Source organism: Megalops cyprinoides, chromosome 2, assembly GCF_013368585.1.
Source record: "Megalops cyprinoides isolate fMegCyp1 chromosome 2, fMegCyp1.pri, whole genome shotgun sequence".
Lineage (NCBI taxonomy): Eukaryota > Metazoa > Chordata > Actinopteri > Elopiformes > Megalopidae > Megalops > Megalops cyprinoides.
The window spans coordinates 15,558,025-15,577,042 of record NC_050584.1 but is presented as its reverse complement, the minus strand read 5'-3'; the positions used below and the strand labels follow the sequence as shown (position 1 = coordinate 15,577,042).

General features: G+C 42.1%; 1 protein-coding gene across 2 annotated transcripts in view; it reads left to right on the top strand.

Moving 5' to 3' along the window:
* Positions 1–19,018, top strand: part of sema5a (sema domain, seven thrombospondin repeats (type 1 and type 1-like), transmembrane domain (TM) and short cytoplasmic domain, (semaphorin) 5A) — a 100,732-nt gene that overhangs the window by 50,037 nt on the left and 31,677 nt on the right. For both annotated transcript variants that reach the window (XR_005004739.1, XM_036522712.1), the window contains exons 5-11: positions 4,087–4,149; positions 7,046–7,144; positions 9,721–9,934; positions 11,959–12,244; positions 12,717–12,852; positions 15,326–15,530; positions 17,551–17,758. Coding sequence is in view for 1 of the 2 variants with exons in the window: in XM_036522712.1 (XP_036378605.1) it covers positions 4,087–4,149; positions 7,046–7,144; positions 9,721–9,934; positions 11,959–12,244; positions 12,717–12,852; positions 15,326–15,530; positions 17,551–17,758 (1,211 nt within the window). In the remaining variant the exon portion in view is untranslated. The remainder of the gene's footprint in view (positions 1–4,086; positions 4,150–7,045; positions 7,145–9,720; positions 9,935–11,958; positions 12,245–12,716; positions 12,853–15,325; positions 15,531–17,550; positions 17,759–19,018) is intronic.

Here is a 19,018-nt window from a genome sequence, read left to right as displayed (position 1 = left end):
CTCTCACATCTTTATTGAGAGGGGATGCTTGGTTTGAAGAAAATTGCCTGTAAAGGTGGCATTTTGCCAGAATTAAATTAATAATTTAGATATATTTCTTGTCCAGCTGTTGTCTACACTTGTTTTGAAAGACTGGTCTTGGCAGATATTGTGTGTACTGTTTTGGGAGTACAATATAGTTTGTGACAACCTTTCAGGCTGACCAAAAAGTAAATATAGGATGAAAAAGGTATGAAACAATTGCATTTTAATTGATTTCTTAAACTGAATTTGATAGAATTAAGGGGGATTATTAAAGTATCTGACATGCCTTGGCCAATGTTTATATTTGTTGCTTTAAATTGCATGTATGCGAGTTATAGAAGGATGAATAAAAAGACAAATAGTAGCATTATCATCTGAAAGGTGCACTGCAATTTACATGTGTAAAGCAAGCTGCCCTTTTCAGAACACGCATTGTATTAAGACCAGGCTAAACTATATGTTCAGTTGCTTGTAGTATGTATGGTAGACTGCTGATGTTGATCATTTGAACATACTGCAGTGTGTTATACATGCAGTATTGATTGTGATCATGTTTGAATAGAAATGCTGACAGCCTCATCCTTTAACTCAGTGAGCTATAGTACCCCATTTATGTAAAAAGCCTTATCAAAGAATTTCTCAATGATCGGCGTTTATAGCTAGGGCAGACACCGTGAGATGGAATTTGAGAAGAATTCTGGGCGTGTGGCAGAAGGGGACAATGCAGTGGCTCTCTGTGGGGCCCACTCTCTGCATAGCTGCATTTTACCCACCTGAATGTAACAATGGATGCACAGTTGTTTGCCTGGCATGTTCTGGCAATAGACAATGAAGTCTTTCCACATTCATTCTCGCCCCATTATTGGGATTTCAGGCATTCCGGGGCAGAAGCATGCCTGGCAGACACTGTCCGAGTTTGCATTTATTTAAAAAAAAAAAAAAAAAAATGTACAGTAAAACAACTTCTTATTAGAGTGTCTTATTCAGTTTTTTTTTTGGTCTACAGCTAGTCATTCGTCTCAGAAATTTTCACTGCATGCAAGTTTTCCGTACCTTTCCTACCGTTGCATTCCTTAAAAAATGTCAGTTACTTCTAGTATTGCTATGAAGGTCAAAGATAATTGCAATATACCTCTTAAAGTCAGTTAGATAAGAACTGAAGCTGAAGTTTAACAAGAAAACTACATTCCTACCTTACCAGTATTAATTTAACCTAGGAGGCAATTCTTTTTAATGAACAGAGACGTATATGGTGGTTAATTTAGCTCAAAGGAATGTTCAACCTAAAGCAACAACAATGAAATTAACCTTCACTGTTGTTACCTTCCATTGTTAGGGTCCCTTACATTTCAGAGAGTGGGATTCTAGTGCAAGCACTGTTTCTGTTATCGGCAAACACTTAAAGTAAGTACATAGGTCTTAAAAAGCAGCAAGACGGGAATGGAATGTGAATACCGAAATGCTTACGCAGACACATAAATTTTGAGCAGAAAAGAAACAATCATGCTGAAAGTCATCCATTGTTAAACCAGGATCCTGCTTATGCAATGCAGTTTCTGCAAATTTGCACATATTCACACCCCGCCTTACTCACAAAGAGCACCTCCGGTGCTGACTGGCTAGGGGGCAGTTTGTTTCAGATGATGCTTGCCCTTAAAATAGCAGAGTGTGGTCTGGAATTTGAGCTGGCAGGCTGTCAGAGGCGAGGCCCAGTACTGGCCCCCACTCCCTCCCACGTTGTCGGGACCTCTGCTCCAGCGAGATGGCCCTTGATTGTATACCACTCCCTCGCTCCCTCTTGAAACTCTCCTGCACGCCGTGCAATCCTGCTCCCTATCATTTGCTCCAACCTTTCCCCTGCACCCTCTCAACGTCCACACACAGCCAATCAGAGCTGACCTGTGGTGGGCGTCAGTGCTCCAATGCTGCTGAACAGCATGATCCCTAGAGGTCAGTCGGGGGGGCGTCCGACAGGATGGTTATAGCGCCACTTTACCATGCATTTCTGAGATTTCTGGGAATGGTGCAGTACATAGTATGGTATCAGTCAATCACTCCCAGCAGACTTTTTCATGGAATAGGTTACCTTTGTCACAACATGTTCCCTTGATCAGCAATGCAAAATGGCGGTGGAAACAACTTTCCCCTGTCCACCCACAGGTCATCATGACTGGGCAGGTTTCTGCAGTGAAAAGGCAGCCAAAGACATAATTCTCTCTCGTAAGGCACTGGTAAAAGATACTTTAAGGTAATTTTTGGAGCAGCCATGGGGTGATATTTCACGCAGATGTCATGGGAGTTTAACTATATCGACTGTTTTTTATTTCCTGCATAAAATGGTTTTGAAATACATCCGCAAACATATCAAATGGGCATGATTCTATTTCAGTTGAAAAAATGACAAACAGTGCGGTTTGCAGGTTGTTCTGTATTATCCATTTCTTTTTTATCACAAATATTTTAGGAGACTCTTTTTTTAATAATGATTTGTCTTGTTGAAGTGGATGGCCCACGATGACTAACACTCGGCAGAACACTGCTATATCGTCCAAGTCCGGATACCGCTACATAAATAAATAACTGGATCAATGAAGTAACCAGGAGATCATCCAAAACGGAGAGAAATCCGAGCTCGCTCGGATATCCCTGTTGGAGGGCAAACGTTGCATTTTATCTCTTTATTCCTTAGCAGTACTGAAATTTGAAAAGCAGTGGCTCAGTCCTCCCACACAGAAGAACATTGGCATTTACACTGGCACCGTGATCCCTCTCATTTGCGGACCGGCTGAAAGCATTTTTGTTTCCCTCTTCAAAGTGACAGCGAACAGAATGCGCCGCATTATCAGTTTCAGTCCATCTCCCTTCCCCCGCCATGTTCATTTGTCCACAGTGACAATCGATAAAGAACAACTAAATATGTGGTAAATGAGATTAATATGTGTTGTTTTTTTTCTTTGCTCTTTCAAAGATTGTGAAACTTACTTTAATGGATGAAAGCCCTTATGGTAATGCAGAATACAGAGATTTATACAGCACAAACATATAAAAATACATTACAGAATACAAAAAATACATTGTAAATACACATAAATTAATAATCTTGCGCAGCGAAATTTGAAAATGAAGATTCATTTTTAAGATCACTTTATTTGTTGCTTGCATCAATAAGTCTAATAAAAGCATTTTACGTTGCTGAAAGATTACATCAGTTCTAGGTCTAATTCCATTCCTCTATTTTCAAATTGGAACTGTGGAAAAAAGGGATGAACAGCTCTGAGTCATTTCCCATAGGACTTTAACCTTATTTAAACTACATGCTAGATAGCTTATGGCATGATGGACCTTGTTTACAAGTTGTCAACTGCTCTTCAGCTGGAACACAAAATGAGATTCTAATTGCTTGATCCATTACTGTTTTCCATTGCTTCATGTTAATGTAGTCTTTTAAGATCTTTTTAATCTCATTGGATGTCAACACTTGACAAAATAGGACACAATTACCCTTAAAAAGGATAGCCTATATAATGTGAGCATAGATTAGAAAAATTATCAAATTCTATTTTATAATCATACACCAAGAAAACTTTGGAATGGCTTCTGCCACACCAGCTTTCATAAACATTTGTTTAAACACCTCGAAGCATCTCAACAGCGATCATCATCAGTCTTTTCCCCTCTAGACATCACTTACTTGATGCTGAACTCCAGCAAAAATTCCACAAACAGTAGAAATCCATTAATAGTGAATTGTGTGTCCAGCTCCATAAACAGATATTACTGTTTACACTTTTTCTGCAATATGACTTGTTCTGGTTAATTTATCAAGTCAAATATGTCCTTCCACATTCCATCCCCAAATATAGCCATCCACATTCATCTATAGATATGTCCATCCACAGTTGGTTGATCATGTAATACATTTTTAAAAAGTCTCTGAAAGAGCTGCGTTTTCAAATAGTTATCAATGCTGCATTTCTGTCTCATTGAGAAGTTGTAACAGATATCCACTGGACATGTAAATATGCTTTATCATGTCTGATTATATCTTGTTTTCTCCAACAGGGGGCCGAGTGGAAGTGTGATGAGTTCACCAAGGGAGCGTGCTTCAGTCGAGGAAAGTCAGAAGTGAGTGAACTAAGCTGTTATTACATTAGCCCTGGTATTGGGAGCGCAATAAGTCCCCAGCAGCCTGTGATCCCTGTAATTTATGCCCTCAGTTCTCGAAAAGCCATCTTTTTTTTCCATTGATTATATAATTATGCCGGTTTAGAGGCTTTAAAGAGTCATCCATTTAAGAGCCCTCCCTCTGAATCCTGACCGTCACATTCGTGCTGAAGGGAAGAATGTTCAATGGCTTCACTCTTCCAAACCATCAAAGCCTCAAAGATCCAGAGCCCTGTCACAAGTCAAAGAGTTGTATTGACCTTCATTATGCCACTGAAGCATCTTGTTACAAGGCTGTGTGGAGTGACTCTCAACAAAATGCCAGCAAGTTAGCCACACAGGGCCAGCGCTAAGTGGGTGCAGACGGACCTCAGTGCAACCCCAGTTGTCTCCTTATCCAAATGTCTGCATAGTATTTATATATTTTTTTTAAGATATGACCTTTTGTGCCCCCACCCCCCACCCCCCCCCCCCCCCCCCCCCCACCCCCCCCCAGATTGCAAGTGCACTCCTTTGTATTTTCTCCGGACGCTGAACCTGGTGCCACAGTGTTCGGGGGCTGTTTTTTTCAACAGGCGAAATGACATGCACACGAGTATGTTCTGTTAGAGTATTAAGTGTTTTGGCTCTCAGTCTGAGGTGACAGAGGAAAGTCTATAGCTGCATGTAGAGCTCAGGGTACATGTACAGTTTACATTCACCCGTAGCAGCTACTTTAAACAGACCTAACTCTGTGTCCCTCTGACTCTGGCTGTATCTCAGACAGTGAAATGCTTTCAGAAAGCAAAAATGTGCCTCCCCCCTTACGCCCATCCCGTGCCAGGTCGTGGACAGTTGGCTTTGGGTGGCAGGAGTGTGGTGTCTGTGGGAAAGCATGGAGCTCGGCGTCCGGCCCGTGCTGATCTGCATTTGTGATGGCTGACTGGGTGAGAACAGTGCAGGATCCACCCGGGCTGCTGAGCTGGCAGAGCGGGCGCCCCTCTCTCTTTTTTGCTGCCCTCTATTTCCAGCAATGTCAGAGACATCATCTCTTCATGTGCACTGGAGTATGCTAATCTGGGCCTGGCAGGCAGGGGGCTGCATCAGGGCAGGGTATCTGCCTGTCGGGTCAGCTGCAGTACTGCCGTGTCCAACCCCATAGTGAACCCAGGCCTCCTCTGTGTTCAGTGCCCCAGCTGAGAGGCTGCAGTCGCCAGTGTGCAACCAGTCCCCTGTGTTTTCATGCCCATGTGTGGTAAGGTAACAGCCCTATAATAAGCATGGATAGATTGACTAAGGCAAAATCACCGGTTAGAATTACACAGCAAGTTACCTTGCCCAGGGAGTTGTTTGTTTTGACTGGTGGAGAATAGTCTTTCATGTCACATATCAATTTGAGTTGTTCCAATGCACAATTGAACATGGAACTATTGAAATTCAGACTGGATATATATTGCTGCTGCAGGGGAGATGCACACTCTAGCACTCTAGCACACGCCAGCACTTCATTTAAAATATGGTATTCTACATTGTTAGTATAGCTGCTACAAAGTACGAGTGATTAATTGTCAGGTAATTGTCTCTCTGAGCACACACATCAGCCCTTATACGGAAATGTCATTTAGAAAGTTTGTGGAAAAGAAACAGGTTGTTCTAATGAGGCTGAATCGGCCATTTTACTTTGTTTGCAAGACAGAATGTGCACTGCAACAGCAACTATATTACACTTTGGATCTTAAACATCTGTCAGAGCTTTTCATAAACAAGTCAAGTTGTAATGCAGGATGCACATAAAATCCGCTTTTATTTACAAGGACCAAACACTACTATAGAACCAAATTACACACTCAAATGTAAATCAAGCATCCCCTCTCAGGCTATGTTTAGTACAAGGGGAATGAATTGGTTTACGAGTTAACAGGCATCTTAATGGGAGTATAAAGCAGGCCTCCTCCTCCTCAGCCTTCTAACACCATTAAATCAACACTCACAGGCCTCAGCAGGGAGAGTGGTTCACAGTTTGCCTGCGTTAGCTGATACACTCTGTGGGAAAAACTGCATTTACAGGAGCCTAAATTCTCCAGAAGCCCTCCATGGCAAACAAAGGGCCATAAGCACATGGCTGAGGAGAAATAATGAAAAGTCAATCAGCACAGGTGACATGTTTGCAATGGTATGAACAAATTTATTCTGCTCATCAGGCCTGGACACTGGCTTTGAGACTGTGCAGGACATTGTTTTTATCCTACAGCTGTGTATGTTAGCCTATTTCTGTTTTATATTTTCTTCTTCGGTCACCCTCAGGGAAGTTGCTGTTGCTTTTTTTTTCCTCTGAAAAGTGTAATTTCTCTTAAAAATGTGACCTCAATCAAATTGTTAAAGAATGCAGGAATTGAATAAAGAATGCAGGAATTCAGTGAGATTCCAACACATTCCCACACACGCTGCTAAACAGAAAATTACACACTAGTAAGATCAGCGGTTCATAGTATGTTTCTTAAATGATGTGACTGTGTTTGTCCCTAGTGGTAAGCTGGATGGTAAGTGAGCAGTTTGCATGAATTTGATTTAAAGAGTAATAGTGATTTGGAGGTGCAGAGCTGAACAAGTAGTTTCTTGAGTACCTACAATTTTGCTAGTGACAGTGCGAAAGGTATAAACTCAGCAGAAAGCTTTTCTCACAGTTTTTATCGCACTTTCTGTGAAATGCGCAACCTTGCAGAGTAACTTGTTCGATTTCAGTTTTATTTAATGAAGTAGATCTGCGCTTTGCTAACATTGTATCCAGTCTACATTCCTCCCCCACTCAGGCAAGGTCTTTCGCCTCTGCTGAATCTTACACACTCACACCCCCATATTTTAATTTTTCTTTCTGCAGGAAGAGTGCCAGAATTACATCCGCGTCCTTCTTGTTAATGGAGACAGGCTATTCACCTGTGGAACCAACGCATTTACTCCCATTTGCACCAATCGTACGGTAATGAAAATCCATTTGAAATGCTTTACCTCCCTACACTGGAAGGAGCGATAAGGACCATTACATACACAGTGTTGCAAACCGCAGAAAAAGATTTTTTTTTTCAATTGGTTTGTGAATGCTGTGTGTGGGAGGAGGGGCATACATTTGCATTAACACAGATTAATTCATTTATGGTGACGAAAGTCACTACTTCCTAGTGACATCTGCAGTACGTGTGTGTTTTGGGTAACTGTCAACACACTTTGGAAATCTGGTCCTCTTCTCCCCGGAAAGGCATATTTATATTTTTTTCTTCATATTTATTATGATGTGTGTTTAATTTAATGGATTAATACAAGTTTTGAACTGATCCCATTTTCATTAGGCTGGTAATCAATTATGGGCAGTAAACACCAACTAGAGTAAAAAAAAGCTGGCAAATATTTTCCACAGTTTTCCTTTAAGTGAACCTTTATGATTGATAGACGTGGCTATTTATGAATCCAGCATTTGAACTGGACTGAATACCTCATTTGCTCCTGCGATGTTCCCCTCAGCATGGCTTCTATGATTGATGTGAGTTATTGCCACAAATGAAAACCCCAAGGACTGACAATCATGTTTACAGTACCCTGGCATGGAGTCGCATAGCATCGATAACAGGAAAGGGGAAAACGGATAGCCTTAATAAAAGTGCAGTAAATAATGTAGCCTTGTGTATCTTAATGTTATGGGTGATAAAGTCGAGTCCTTAAAGAAAAGGCCATCAAAGCAGTAAAGTCGCTCAGTGTGTCACAGGGACACAGCTGCCGTCCTACTGAAGCGATGTCTTTCAGCTTCCTGTTTTAATATGCCGGATAGGTGCTGTGCCCATATCCGTGAAGATTCAGAATGGCCATTTATCCCAAGGAGCTCTGTCAATGCCAGGCTTTCATCTTTCACAACACCTCTCAATGGCCGCACGAATGGTGCATCCAGTTTGAATGGGACCGTTCGGCTGGGGCAGGTCCAAAATTTCTCAGTTTGGCCAAAAATGCTAATTCACCCCAGATTCTGGTATTACTATGGATGGATTCATATCTTTCACTTGAATGAAAATCCTCCACAGTCATTCATATCCGGCAGCTTCACAAACCCATATCCATGATAATCCACTGCTTTTCCACGGGGTGCTCTGTTTAAGACCCATGTCTGTGGCCTTTAAGAGGATGATGGGAGACTCGTTCTTCACTATATAAAATGCAGAAGAGTGCACACCATGACCAAATTTATTTTAGACTACACAGGGCTGCCCCACAGACATAGTAGTTGAAGTGTCTTGTGTGGAAATTGCCCATAATTCCTGGTATGGTCAACAGATGGCATCCAGCAGCCTCCCAGCTAAAACAGCCGTCCATCAGTCAGAGAAATGACTTATTAGATTAGCGGCTTATGAGCCTTTCAGCATTTGAATTGCAACAGGGAAATCACATCTTAGAGCATGACTCCACTGTGAGAACACCTTGCAGGTGCTGTTACTTAAGAAAGTCTTATTTCTTCAGAAATAGTAATTGAGGCTTGCTGCACCTTGAATTATTCATTGCTTTCTAAATTTACACAGCTTTTTATTGAGGAAAAGTGGAGCTGTCAACCAAGCCAGATGACTTTGGGTCATACTGTTAAATATTTTTAAATGTGTGGAACAGGAGCTGGCCTTGCTTTCAAAGGCAGAAGTAAAGATATAAGATGCAAATATGTCCGTTTCAATACACTGAGAAAGCTTTCCTACTGATGTGGTTCAGTAATGGCTTATCCAGAGGACCAGATGGACATTAGGAAACCAACCACCAGAGCGCTTCAGAGCCAGATCCACTTAGTAGTATTTCATTAAAAGTACATTTAGGACTGACAGCATCATTTCCGTTGCAGCATTATGATGCCTTGCGTTTTCTTTGCTTCATCATGTGCTGTTGCTCAAATTAACAATGTACAGATGTCATCCTGCTGCTCGGTGATGGCGCATTGCACACTGCACACTGCACTACTGCGCTAGCTATTCATGCTAACTGTACATGCCACAGCCTGCAATTTCTCTGTCCAGACCAGCCAGTCCTCACAAAGTGACTTTCCAGCAAGTCACTTGTATTGCCGCAAACACATGTAGTTTTGGTTGATTACCACCCTGTTACAGTAATGGGAGGTTGTCATGACAAATGAGGGAAGAGATAAGTCTTCATGTTTCAAAAATCTGTGAATTCCACATTACAATGGAGAGCAGCATGCACTATCCTGGCAATACAAGTCAGTAGTGATATTATGTGCTTTTTTATTTCTGAATAATCTGCCTTCCAGACCTTTGTACCACAGCTTCTATTTTATTTGTTACTATTCTGAACAGCAATTGAAGTGACATTGAAATACTTTCTTCTCTCCTGACTTAAACTGTTTTTTCTTTTTTTAAACTCTCTCAAACACATATATTAAAATAAAGCCACACATTGATAATTTTAAGAAATGTAATAAAAGAAGCATTCTGTATTAACACTGGAGATGCCAAGAATGTGTGTGCGCAAATGACCCTGTGTGCAGTAAAGGCGTTTCTCTCCATGATCCAGCTGACCAACCTGACTGAGATCCATGACCAGATAAGCGGCATGGCGCGCTGTCCCTACAACCCCCTGCACAACTCCACCGCCCTCATCACCTCCAGCGGGGAGCTGTACGCCGCCACCGCCATGGACTTCTCTGGGAGGGACCCCGCCATCTACCGCAGCCTCGGGGGCCTGCCCCCCCTCCGCACCGCCCAGTACAACTCCAAGTGGCTCAACGGTGAGGGCATTGGGGCAGTGGGGAGGGGATTGAGGGTTGTGGTCCCTTTCCATACATGCAAGTCAAATTGTACTGACGCGGCCGTTCAGACATTTATACCTCTGCTTGGGGGTTCTTTTACGCTCAGCTCAGTAGAATGTGCCTTGTTGCTCATTCGTAAAAGTGTGCCAAGCGTCATCTTCGACTCCCGTGCGTGAAAATCATGTGAAAATTTAAAAGTAGACCCAATGCAAAGTGTGACGACAAGGGGAGTCATAAGGGACAATGAATGACATTTTAGAAAAATCTAAAAGATAACACACATCACACTTTCATTAGGAGCAGCAGTGAACTAAAGGGAGAGAAGGTAATAACTATGATAATGTTAACAATTATAGAACAGGCAGTTATATCCTTGGCTCATTTCTGTCCTAAAGGCTATTTTTGTCTCAAAGTTCGAGCTTCAACCTTGGAAATAAATTAACATATTAATGTAATTGCCTTGCTCATGAAATAAACAATTAATTTATCCCAACAGTATATGTACTCGACAGATTAATAAACAGGATTTTTTTTTGCCTGTGTGCCCCATTATTGCATGTGATGTGGGCAAAAGTCAAAGCTTTGAGCTTGAGGGGAAGCATAAAACACATAGTTTCATGGTTCAGTCTTATTTTACTGACAGGCTTTCGTTCCTTTCAGTCAGTGTTGTATTTTAATCCCCATTATTGTCACTAGTCATTTAGTCATTAATGCACACAATACATAAAGCATAGCCAATCAAGTCAAAACACTGGGTCCTTAGTCTGAAGGATTAACTGTGCTGTAATTGTACACAACAACCTGGTTGTACCTTTGATACTGCCTGTAACATGTTGACCTATTATATTTCACCTACTCCGTGACCTATACCAATGTGTGAGAACAGAGAGATCCTCCTTTAATAAAAACTACTGGCTATACAGTACATGTGCTTTTGTGACCAATTCGTAACATCTGCTGGTGTGGTCCATGGTGGAATACAATGTGTTTTAGTTAGCCGAGGGATTGGCTCCATGAGGAACACAGGATTTAGGTGAGCAACACAATGGCTGATTGAATTTCTGAGTACGCTTTGCTCCCGGCATCTGGGGAGTGTTGGTGTTGCAGTGATAGATAAGGTTTTGTGTGGGTTATCCGCACAACATGCAGCTATCGGCCAGGGCCGTGCTGATTGATGAAAGAGACATTTTGTCAGCCTATTCGGTTTGTTTGTTTTGTACTGTAGCGAGGAAAAGCAATTCCACTGGACGCACCCACTGGGCACTTGAATGTGTTGCTGATTTCTTGTGTGGCGCTACAAAAAGTATTTTTTATATATATTTTTTTTTTTTTTTTGGACACACAGCAATGTGTCATATTTGATGTAGCTCAGAAAGCAAACACATCTCTCACCTCAAGAGGACAATCAGACATCCCATCCAGAAGTTATTCTGCAAAGTAGAATGGATCACATCACTTCTGCCGTACATAATTTTATCTGATTTCCATTAAAGAAAAATTGAAAAGTAAATTAAAGCTGCAAATACCACACAAACTGCAACCTTTCAGAAAAGGTTTATTAACAGAATTTATAGTAAATTGATTTTTTTTTTCAGGCTGTGCAAAGGGGCACTGCCTGAATAGCTCTTCCGTTTAATATAAAAATAAATTGCTGTCAGTAAGAGTAAACCACTCAATTTATATCCAATACTGTCAGCCATAAATGTTAACATCTTGTTGTTAAGAATCTACAAAGATCATCAGTTTTAGAAGAGGTAGTAACAATAAGACAGGGATTAGATTTTTTATAATATTTCACCATAAACTCTGCTTTTTCAGGAGCAAAGCAAGTTATGGCCCTTCATGCAGGGCTAGTTAATTTACCTATTAAAATGAAAAAAGTCAATACAGTATCATTAAAGATCCATTTTAGTCATCAGTTGCTGTTTCTTCGACAGATGTCCTGTGTTGTCGCCTATTTCTCAACATCTTATTTTGCAACACATTTTTTTTTCGCAACGCAGAACCAAACTTCGTCTCGTCCTATGACATCGGGAATTTCACCTACTTCTTCTTCCGAGAGAACGCGGTGGAGCACGACTGCGGGAAGACCATCTTCTCGCGCGCAGCCCGCGTGTGCAAGAACGACATCGGCGGCCGCTTCCTCCTGGAGGACACCTGGACCACCTTCATGAAGGCTCGGCTCAACTGCTCCCGGCCGGGGGAGATCCCCTTCGACTACAACGAGCTGCAGGACACCTTCTTCCTGCCGGAGCTGGAGCTGCTCTATGGCATCTTTACCACCAACATGTGAGTGTCTCAAGATAAAGATAGCCTATTGTTAGCCCTACAATGAAGCCATAAAAAATTATATATTAAGAATATATTTTAGACGCTATGTTTTTAGCCCAGTCTCAGTACTGAACAGGACTCAGCAATGTATTTCTCAATATATTACAATGTATTTCATTTTTGTATGGGAAATGTTGTAAGTTTACTCTTACTCTAACTCTAATGCGCTTTGCTTTCAGTAGCAGTGCACAGTGTTTTATTTTTACTTTTAATGAATGCAGCACATCATAGCTGTTCCAGTTCACAGAGACAAAGCTGTGATTTCAGGGCCAGCCCATCTTTTGAAGAGGGAAGGGTCACCGCCGGCTGGGATTCTAATAGAAAAAAAAATTGAGAATTGTCCCCTCATTACAGGGCAATCAGAGTAAACGAATGAGCGTCAGGAGAACTGTGTCCCCTCACCTGCACCTCCCGAATGTTTTTCCTTCAGGAACAGCATCGCAGCCTCGGCGGTGTGTGTTTTTAATTTGAGCGCGATCACACAGGTGTTCAGCGGGCCCTTCAAGTACCAGGAGAACTCACGATCAGCCTGGCTGCCTTATCCCAACCCCAACCCAGACTTCCAGGTAGGATTCTAACACAGGATCCGGAGGTCCGATCAACCGTGGCATTAAAGTGCACGCTGACAGAAAATTGCCTTTCTGCTCTTTGGACAGACTCAGTTGGGCAAACTGTTTTCCTGAAGTGATGAAGAGGTGCAGCTACTTTTGCGCACTACCACATAATAACTCAGCAACTCTTGCTGTTTACGAGTTTCACCGGTGCTGGGAGCTGGGTGCTCACTTCACACGTGTTTTCCAATAATATTCAACACTCAACACCAAGGTTTAAAAGTTAAAGGTTACAACTCAGTTACACTGTCAAACTATGTCATTAAGTGCATAAAGACCTTACCTCAACAAGTGAATTGATCGTCTTTGTCAACCACAGCGATGAACATAATATTTATGAGCCAGCTCACAAAGCATTGTTGCTCAAACATGCACTGGCATTTTGTTTGTTGATATGTATCATTTTACTATCATTTATACATCTAAAGAACATATTTGTTTACTTTTTATAATCTTAACTGGTTGTCAGTTACATTGGAGAGTATACTAATATAGCACGAAATGGCCGTTTTCTGTTTGGAGTTTCAATGGAGCTTAACCATTTCAAATAACCTAATTCTGTTTTTTACCATTCTTTAAAAGCCAAGTTGCAGATTCTGCATGAATTTCATACAGCTAGCACAGCAGGTTTACATAGCAGTGATGACATGAAGCAATATATCTCAAATTGCTTGCTCTCTGAAGGTACCAGCTTAAGAAAGATAGCAAGTAGGTTAATCCCCTGCCATTTAATGTGATTTAACTCAATCTGCAAACAGAGAACATTCAGTATTGGTTCACATCTATATCTGCGTGCACTCTACCTGCTCAAGAGCACCCCGTGACATATTTTTGGGAAGGAAATGTGAAATGCTTAAATTAATCAGATGCTTTAAAAATAATCACTGCAGTGCAGTGTAGGAGTGGACCACAGCTCTGGCTGGTAATCACAATGATCGGGGCACTTGAAAGAGTTTACTCACAGCTTTAACCACAAAGGCAAAACCCTGCGAACCTTAGATTTCCATTGGGCATCTGAAAGAGTACTTTATCTCGGTTGCAGTGACATCTTCATCAAGCATTTGTCAATGTTGTGGGAATAGATTTACGAGGCTGAGATTTATGGGCTCTCACATTGATGTAAAATGTCTTGTCGTAAATTCGACATTTGAAAATCTAACGTGGATATAACACTGGCGTCTCTCCAAGTTTATTGAGATCATTTTTACATAAAGACTCGCCATCGATTACGCAGTTAATTTTCTCTGTGTTGAAATAATCAGCAAAAAGTCCGCTGTTCTTTACAACATTAGCATAATTTATGAAACCTCACACGTTGGAATCATGAATCATGTTGTCAGGTACAATGCAGAAATTCATTTACAGTATATCTTCAAAAAACTCCCTCTTTATTTCCACATTTCATTTAGCATAGGACAATAGATCTTGTTTATATTCCAGGGAAGTGAGGTAACGCTTCCTCTGTTCATTGAAATGTGCAGACATAACATTTCGCTGACTTGTCTACAACTTGTCTAACTTTTACCATCCATGGCATGCTGGGGAGATTTGCCTTCGGGAACTTGAAATGAGTGAGAACAGACATAGATGATCCCATTACTTAGTTCCTGACGCCCTGTAACGTATGTTGAGGGGAGCACATCCACCATCAAACAGGACCTGTCTCCGATGGTAAAAATGACAGCAGTTTGTCAGTGGCCTCATGCCAAAGCGACCGTGCGAGACCTCACCTTGGCTCCACATGGGAAAATAAGACATAAGTCACCCAAACGGTGCCCAAACCCTGTCCCTCCTGGAACCCTGCTGTCAAGCATTTCATTTGCTAACATCTTTGGGCCCTCGACCCTGGAGAACCACTCTCAGCTTTTCACGCGAGGAGGGACCAGGATGGATTTGTGCAAGTCAAGAAGAATGTGTCATGGTCAGGGTCCACAAGAGAGCGTCTATGGCCCTTTTTAAGATCCACTCTTCTTACCTCCCATTTAATATGATACGTTTGACTTAAGGGAGATGCAGAGTGTATGTGCTGGAAGAAGATGTCAACTGTCACTTCAAAAACTTTTCATTTCTTATGATTACAAAAAAAAAAAAAAAACGATTAACATTTTCCAAATGTCTTCAAGCAGTGCATGACCATCTGTGGCCTTTTTTATGTCAGAAAAGTTGTCATTTCAGAAAGGGTCGAGTCTATTTAAGGGGTGAAAATGGTGTAATAAAAGATTAATTTAGCTCTCTGTAAATGTGACACATGCAAAAACATTCGTGGAAAATCTCAGATTGCTCTCTTCTGTAGAGCTGGCACAAATGAGTAAAGCTGGAGCCGCTTTTCCTACATAAGATCTTATTTATGACTGTGTCTCTCATCTTCAAACAAATTAACCACAGATCTCTGGGAGGTCTTAATGTCATGCTGTCTGTCTTGCATTAGTGTGGCACCATAGACTACGGCTCATACGTGAACCTGACTGAGAGGAACCTCCAGGATGCCCAGAAGTTTATCCTGATGCACGAGGTGGTGCAGCCAGTGTCCACCATCCCGTACTATATGGAGGACAACGTGCGCTTCTCCCACGTGGCCGTGGATGTCGTCCAGGGCAAAGACATGCTCTTCCATATCATCTACCTGGCCACAGGTATGTCATAGGAGGCTCTCTGCCACCTTCTGTCACCCCTCGGGTAGAGCCAGAGGGGATCAATATTGACAGACTCACAAACTCTTGAGCAAACCACCCTTTGCTGCCATTGCCAAGCCTTGTTTGTTTGAACGGCCGGAAAGGAAAGTCTTCATAAACCTGTGAAGTGAAGCTGTTAGTTAAAAAGAAAATGAATTCTATAAATGAGTCCGAATCACTTGCCAGCCCCTTTTTGTTTGTCTTCCAAATGCTCTTCGTGCTCAGTGGCTCTGCAAAAAAGCCTAATGCTGCCAAACAGTTTAAAGTGAAGTGAAAGGACTGAATGCAGAAGCGATTGTTCAGAGTTCTGTGAGTAAGCACATCTCCCAACCCAACTGCTGTTTAAAACAAATAAACATAGTGCTGAGCTCATTAGTGCCTCGTTAAAGTTAGAGTGCTTGGTGGCCCAGATCTGCTGGTCAGCAGTGCTTGTTGTGCTGGTCAGCAGAGTCTTTTGCATTCTCGTAAAAATGACATTTTGAAAAATGACAAAATAGCCCCCGATAATCGCTGGTGTTTTTGATTCCCCTGCCTTTGATTTCATATGTGCTAAATTGCCCAGGAGGCCAAAGAAAGGCATTAAGTACACAGCAGCAGTGAAACATCAAAGCTTGATTTTGCTGACGTTAATGTAATCTCAGCAAAAGCCACATGTGCCATCCATATGGACCAGACTGCCCTGATAACTTGTGTAGCCCTCTGTTGCTGAAGTCTGTCCAAGTGGTACACAGCATGAGGCTGCAAACAGTCACCTGTCAAAAAAACACCTTAATACAAAGCATGCCATATTCTGCACAGCACAGCGGCTGCAGCGGAGCCGACAGTCATGGGCAAATGCTTCACGCAGTGCTTCCTTCCAGTACCAACCTACAGACCCCTGCGTTTGTTATTTTGGGGCTAGACACCTGTTTCAGATCAGTGGGCTGAGATTGTCAGCCGTGCTGAAATAACAGTGTTCTCTTTGTGTGTCCAGCCATATAATCAATGTGCCTTAAAATTGGAAACATTTGCAGCGGATTCCAGGGTGCTAACTAGACCCTAGTAAAAAACGCATTAAATGTTGCCTAGGTCATTAAAGTTTGTTACCCAACAAAGCCGAGAAGAAGCAATTAACGCTCAGATTTATGCCCCTGATTTAAAGTATCTGATGGGATTTGACTGTAACTTTAGATGTGCCAATGTGTCACAGATGCTCACATGGCCAGACCTTACCTCAGTATCTGTGGCACTAAGCAGGCAGACACAAAAGACTGTCGCTTAACAGGACCACAGTTCATTTAGGGTTCATCACTCCAGTCCATCTCTCCAAAGCAGATTGCATTGCAGAGAGGCAGCAGGTACAATTTCCAAAGTTTTAAACAACCCACGTTAGGGACATTAAAAATGGTCATCGACATAGCTCAATGGGAGCAGTAATGCTGCACTTTTAGGAATGTAATTATCTTGGTTTTCTGCTATTACGATAATTTGTCTGCAGAAACTCAACTTTCATAACTTGCCATGCTTAAACCTACTCTCAGTACCTTTCACACGCAATTACCTATTCACCCGTAGGGATGATTTTATTAATGATTACCGTTAATTTTCTCCAAAGCCTGTTTTTCTGTTATATGAAATGTGCCTTCGTAAAAGAAACAGATTATGATAAATGCTCTATGTTTTAGAACTTCTAAAACTCTTTTGCACAAAAAGTTCTGAAGGTATGATTCTAGTCCCTCTGTGATTGCTTCATCCTTGCTCTGAAATATCATCCTTTTTTATCTGGGATAGATTACCTGTAGGAGATACGTATGTGTTCGGGAGGGATTATGGCAGATCGAAGTTTCAGCCTGCGTTTGGGAGGAGAGGGCTATGTGATCTGTCTGGAGATCGTCAGCGTCCCAGACAGCTGTGTCTCTGACATCAGGGCCTGCATTATCACATGCCCTGATCTGAAGACCCTCTTCCTTCCCCCCGCTGAGTGGTAACCTTCTCTTGCCAGATTACGGTACCATCAGGAAAGTGCTGTCCCCTCTGAACCAGACCACGGGCAGCTGTCTGCTGGACGAAATCGAGCTCTTTCCCCAAAGGAAGAGGCAGCCAATCAGGAGCCTCCTGATTCAGCACAGTCGCAGCGTGCTCTTCGTGGGCGTCAGGGACCAGGTGATCAAGATCCCGCTCATGCGCTGCAACTTCCACAGAACGCGAGAGTGAGTACACAGGTCTTCCACCACCTTAACCCACCAGGTCATGTTGTTGTGTTTATCATTGTTATTATTATTATTATTATTAGCAGGACATTTCATACCTTGCCAACTTATTTTATTTGTCATATTTATGTGCATATTAACAGCACGGTTGGATTTTGTGTCAAAAAGCGCTCCCTTAGCAGAGTTTATTTGCCACAAATTGTTGCATAGCTGGCTTTGCATCTCAAGAAATATTTGCACACACATCCACTTGGTATGCTACGTTACAGTGGAGACTGAGACAGGAGAAACTGAACAGAGCTGTGAAAGAGAATGGCTCACTGCATTGCATACTGTTGGTTAGGTTTAAACAGCAAATTTCACTCTGCCAAGTGAAAATGTTCACATTGCAAACTTAACCATAAAATGCTGCCTTCTCGCAGTGCAAAAGATTTTGTCATATCATCTTGAAGACATTTTTGCTGTGGGCAGATGTAGGGAATTACTTAATTGTCCTCACGTAGCTTGCAGCCATATAGCAACACAGCTTTCTCCCAGTTTAAACAAAGTTTATTTACTCCCTGCCCCTGGAGCTAGATAATAAAAAGCACTCTCCACTGCCTGTTTAAGTTAGACTATGGATAAAGGACAATGCACTCTGCTTGCATGTAAATGAGAACCGCTGAGCTTGTAAAACACAGGCCGAACATAGTTTTATTAGCTGACTCCAGGGTAGAGGGTGGTCAGATGACAGGGGGTGAGGTTGAGTCACACACACAGACAGATATCTAATACAAAGGCACTGGGAGAGGGAAATGTGTTGGAGAGAAGATTGCTCGAACCCTCCCCAGACGAAACCCGTGCCTTTCAGACAGACTTGTCGAGTGCCAGAGCCGTCAGATTTCCTCATTGTGAGACTGACTGTTGTTGTGTCTGCTGTGTTTTGGCCCAGACCAGCCCTAATCCTCTGCCACCATACACCATGTGAAGCCACAGCATGTTGTCTTCCTCACTGCTATTGTCTGAACAGCTCAAGTGTAATAGTGTTCTGGGAGTGTATTGTGCATGCTCCCCAGAAGGACATGTGAAAACATTCAACTGTGCACTTCAGTGTCCTGTCTTGAAGATAACAGTGCTGAATCTGCCATCGCTTCAGTTATTTTTTTGTTTTGTTTTGTTTTTGTTTTCTGGTCTTTCACTTGTGGCAAAGTCACCTTATTTGCATCACAACAGAGGTAAATTGTGCTTACTTGTGTTAAATGAATGGCCACAAAAGGGACT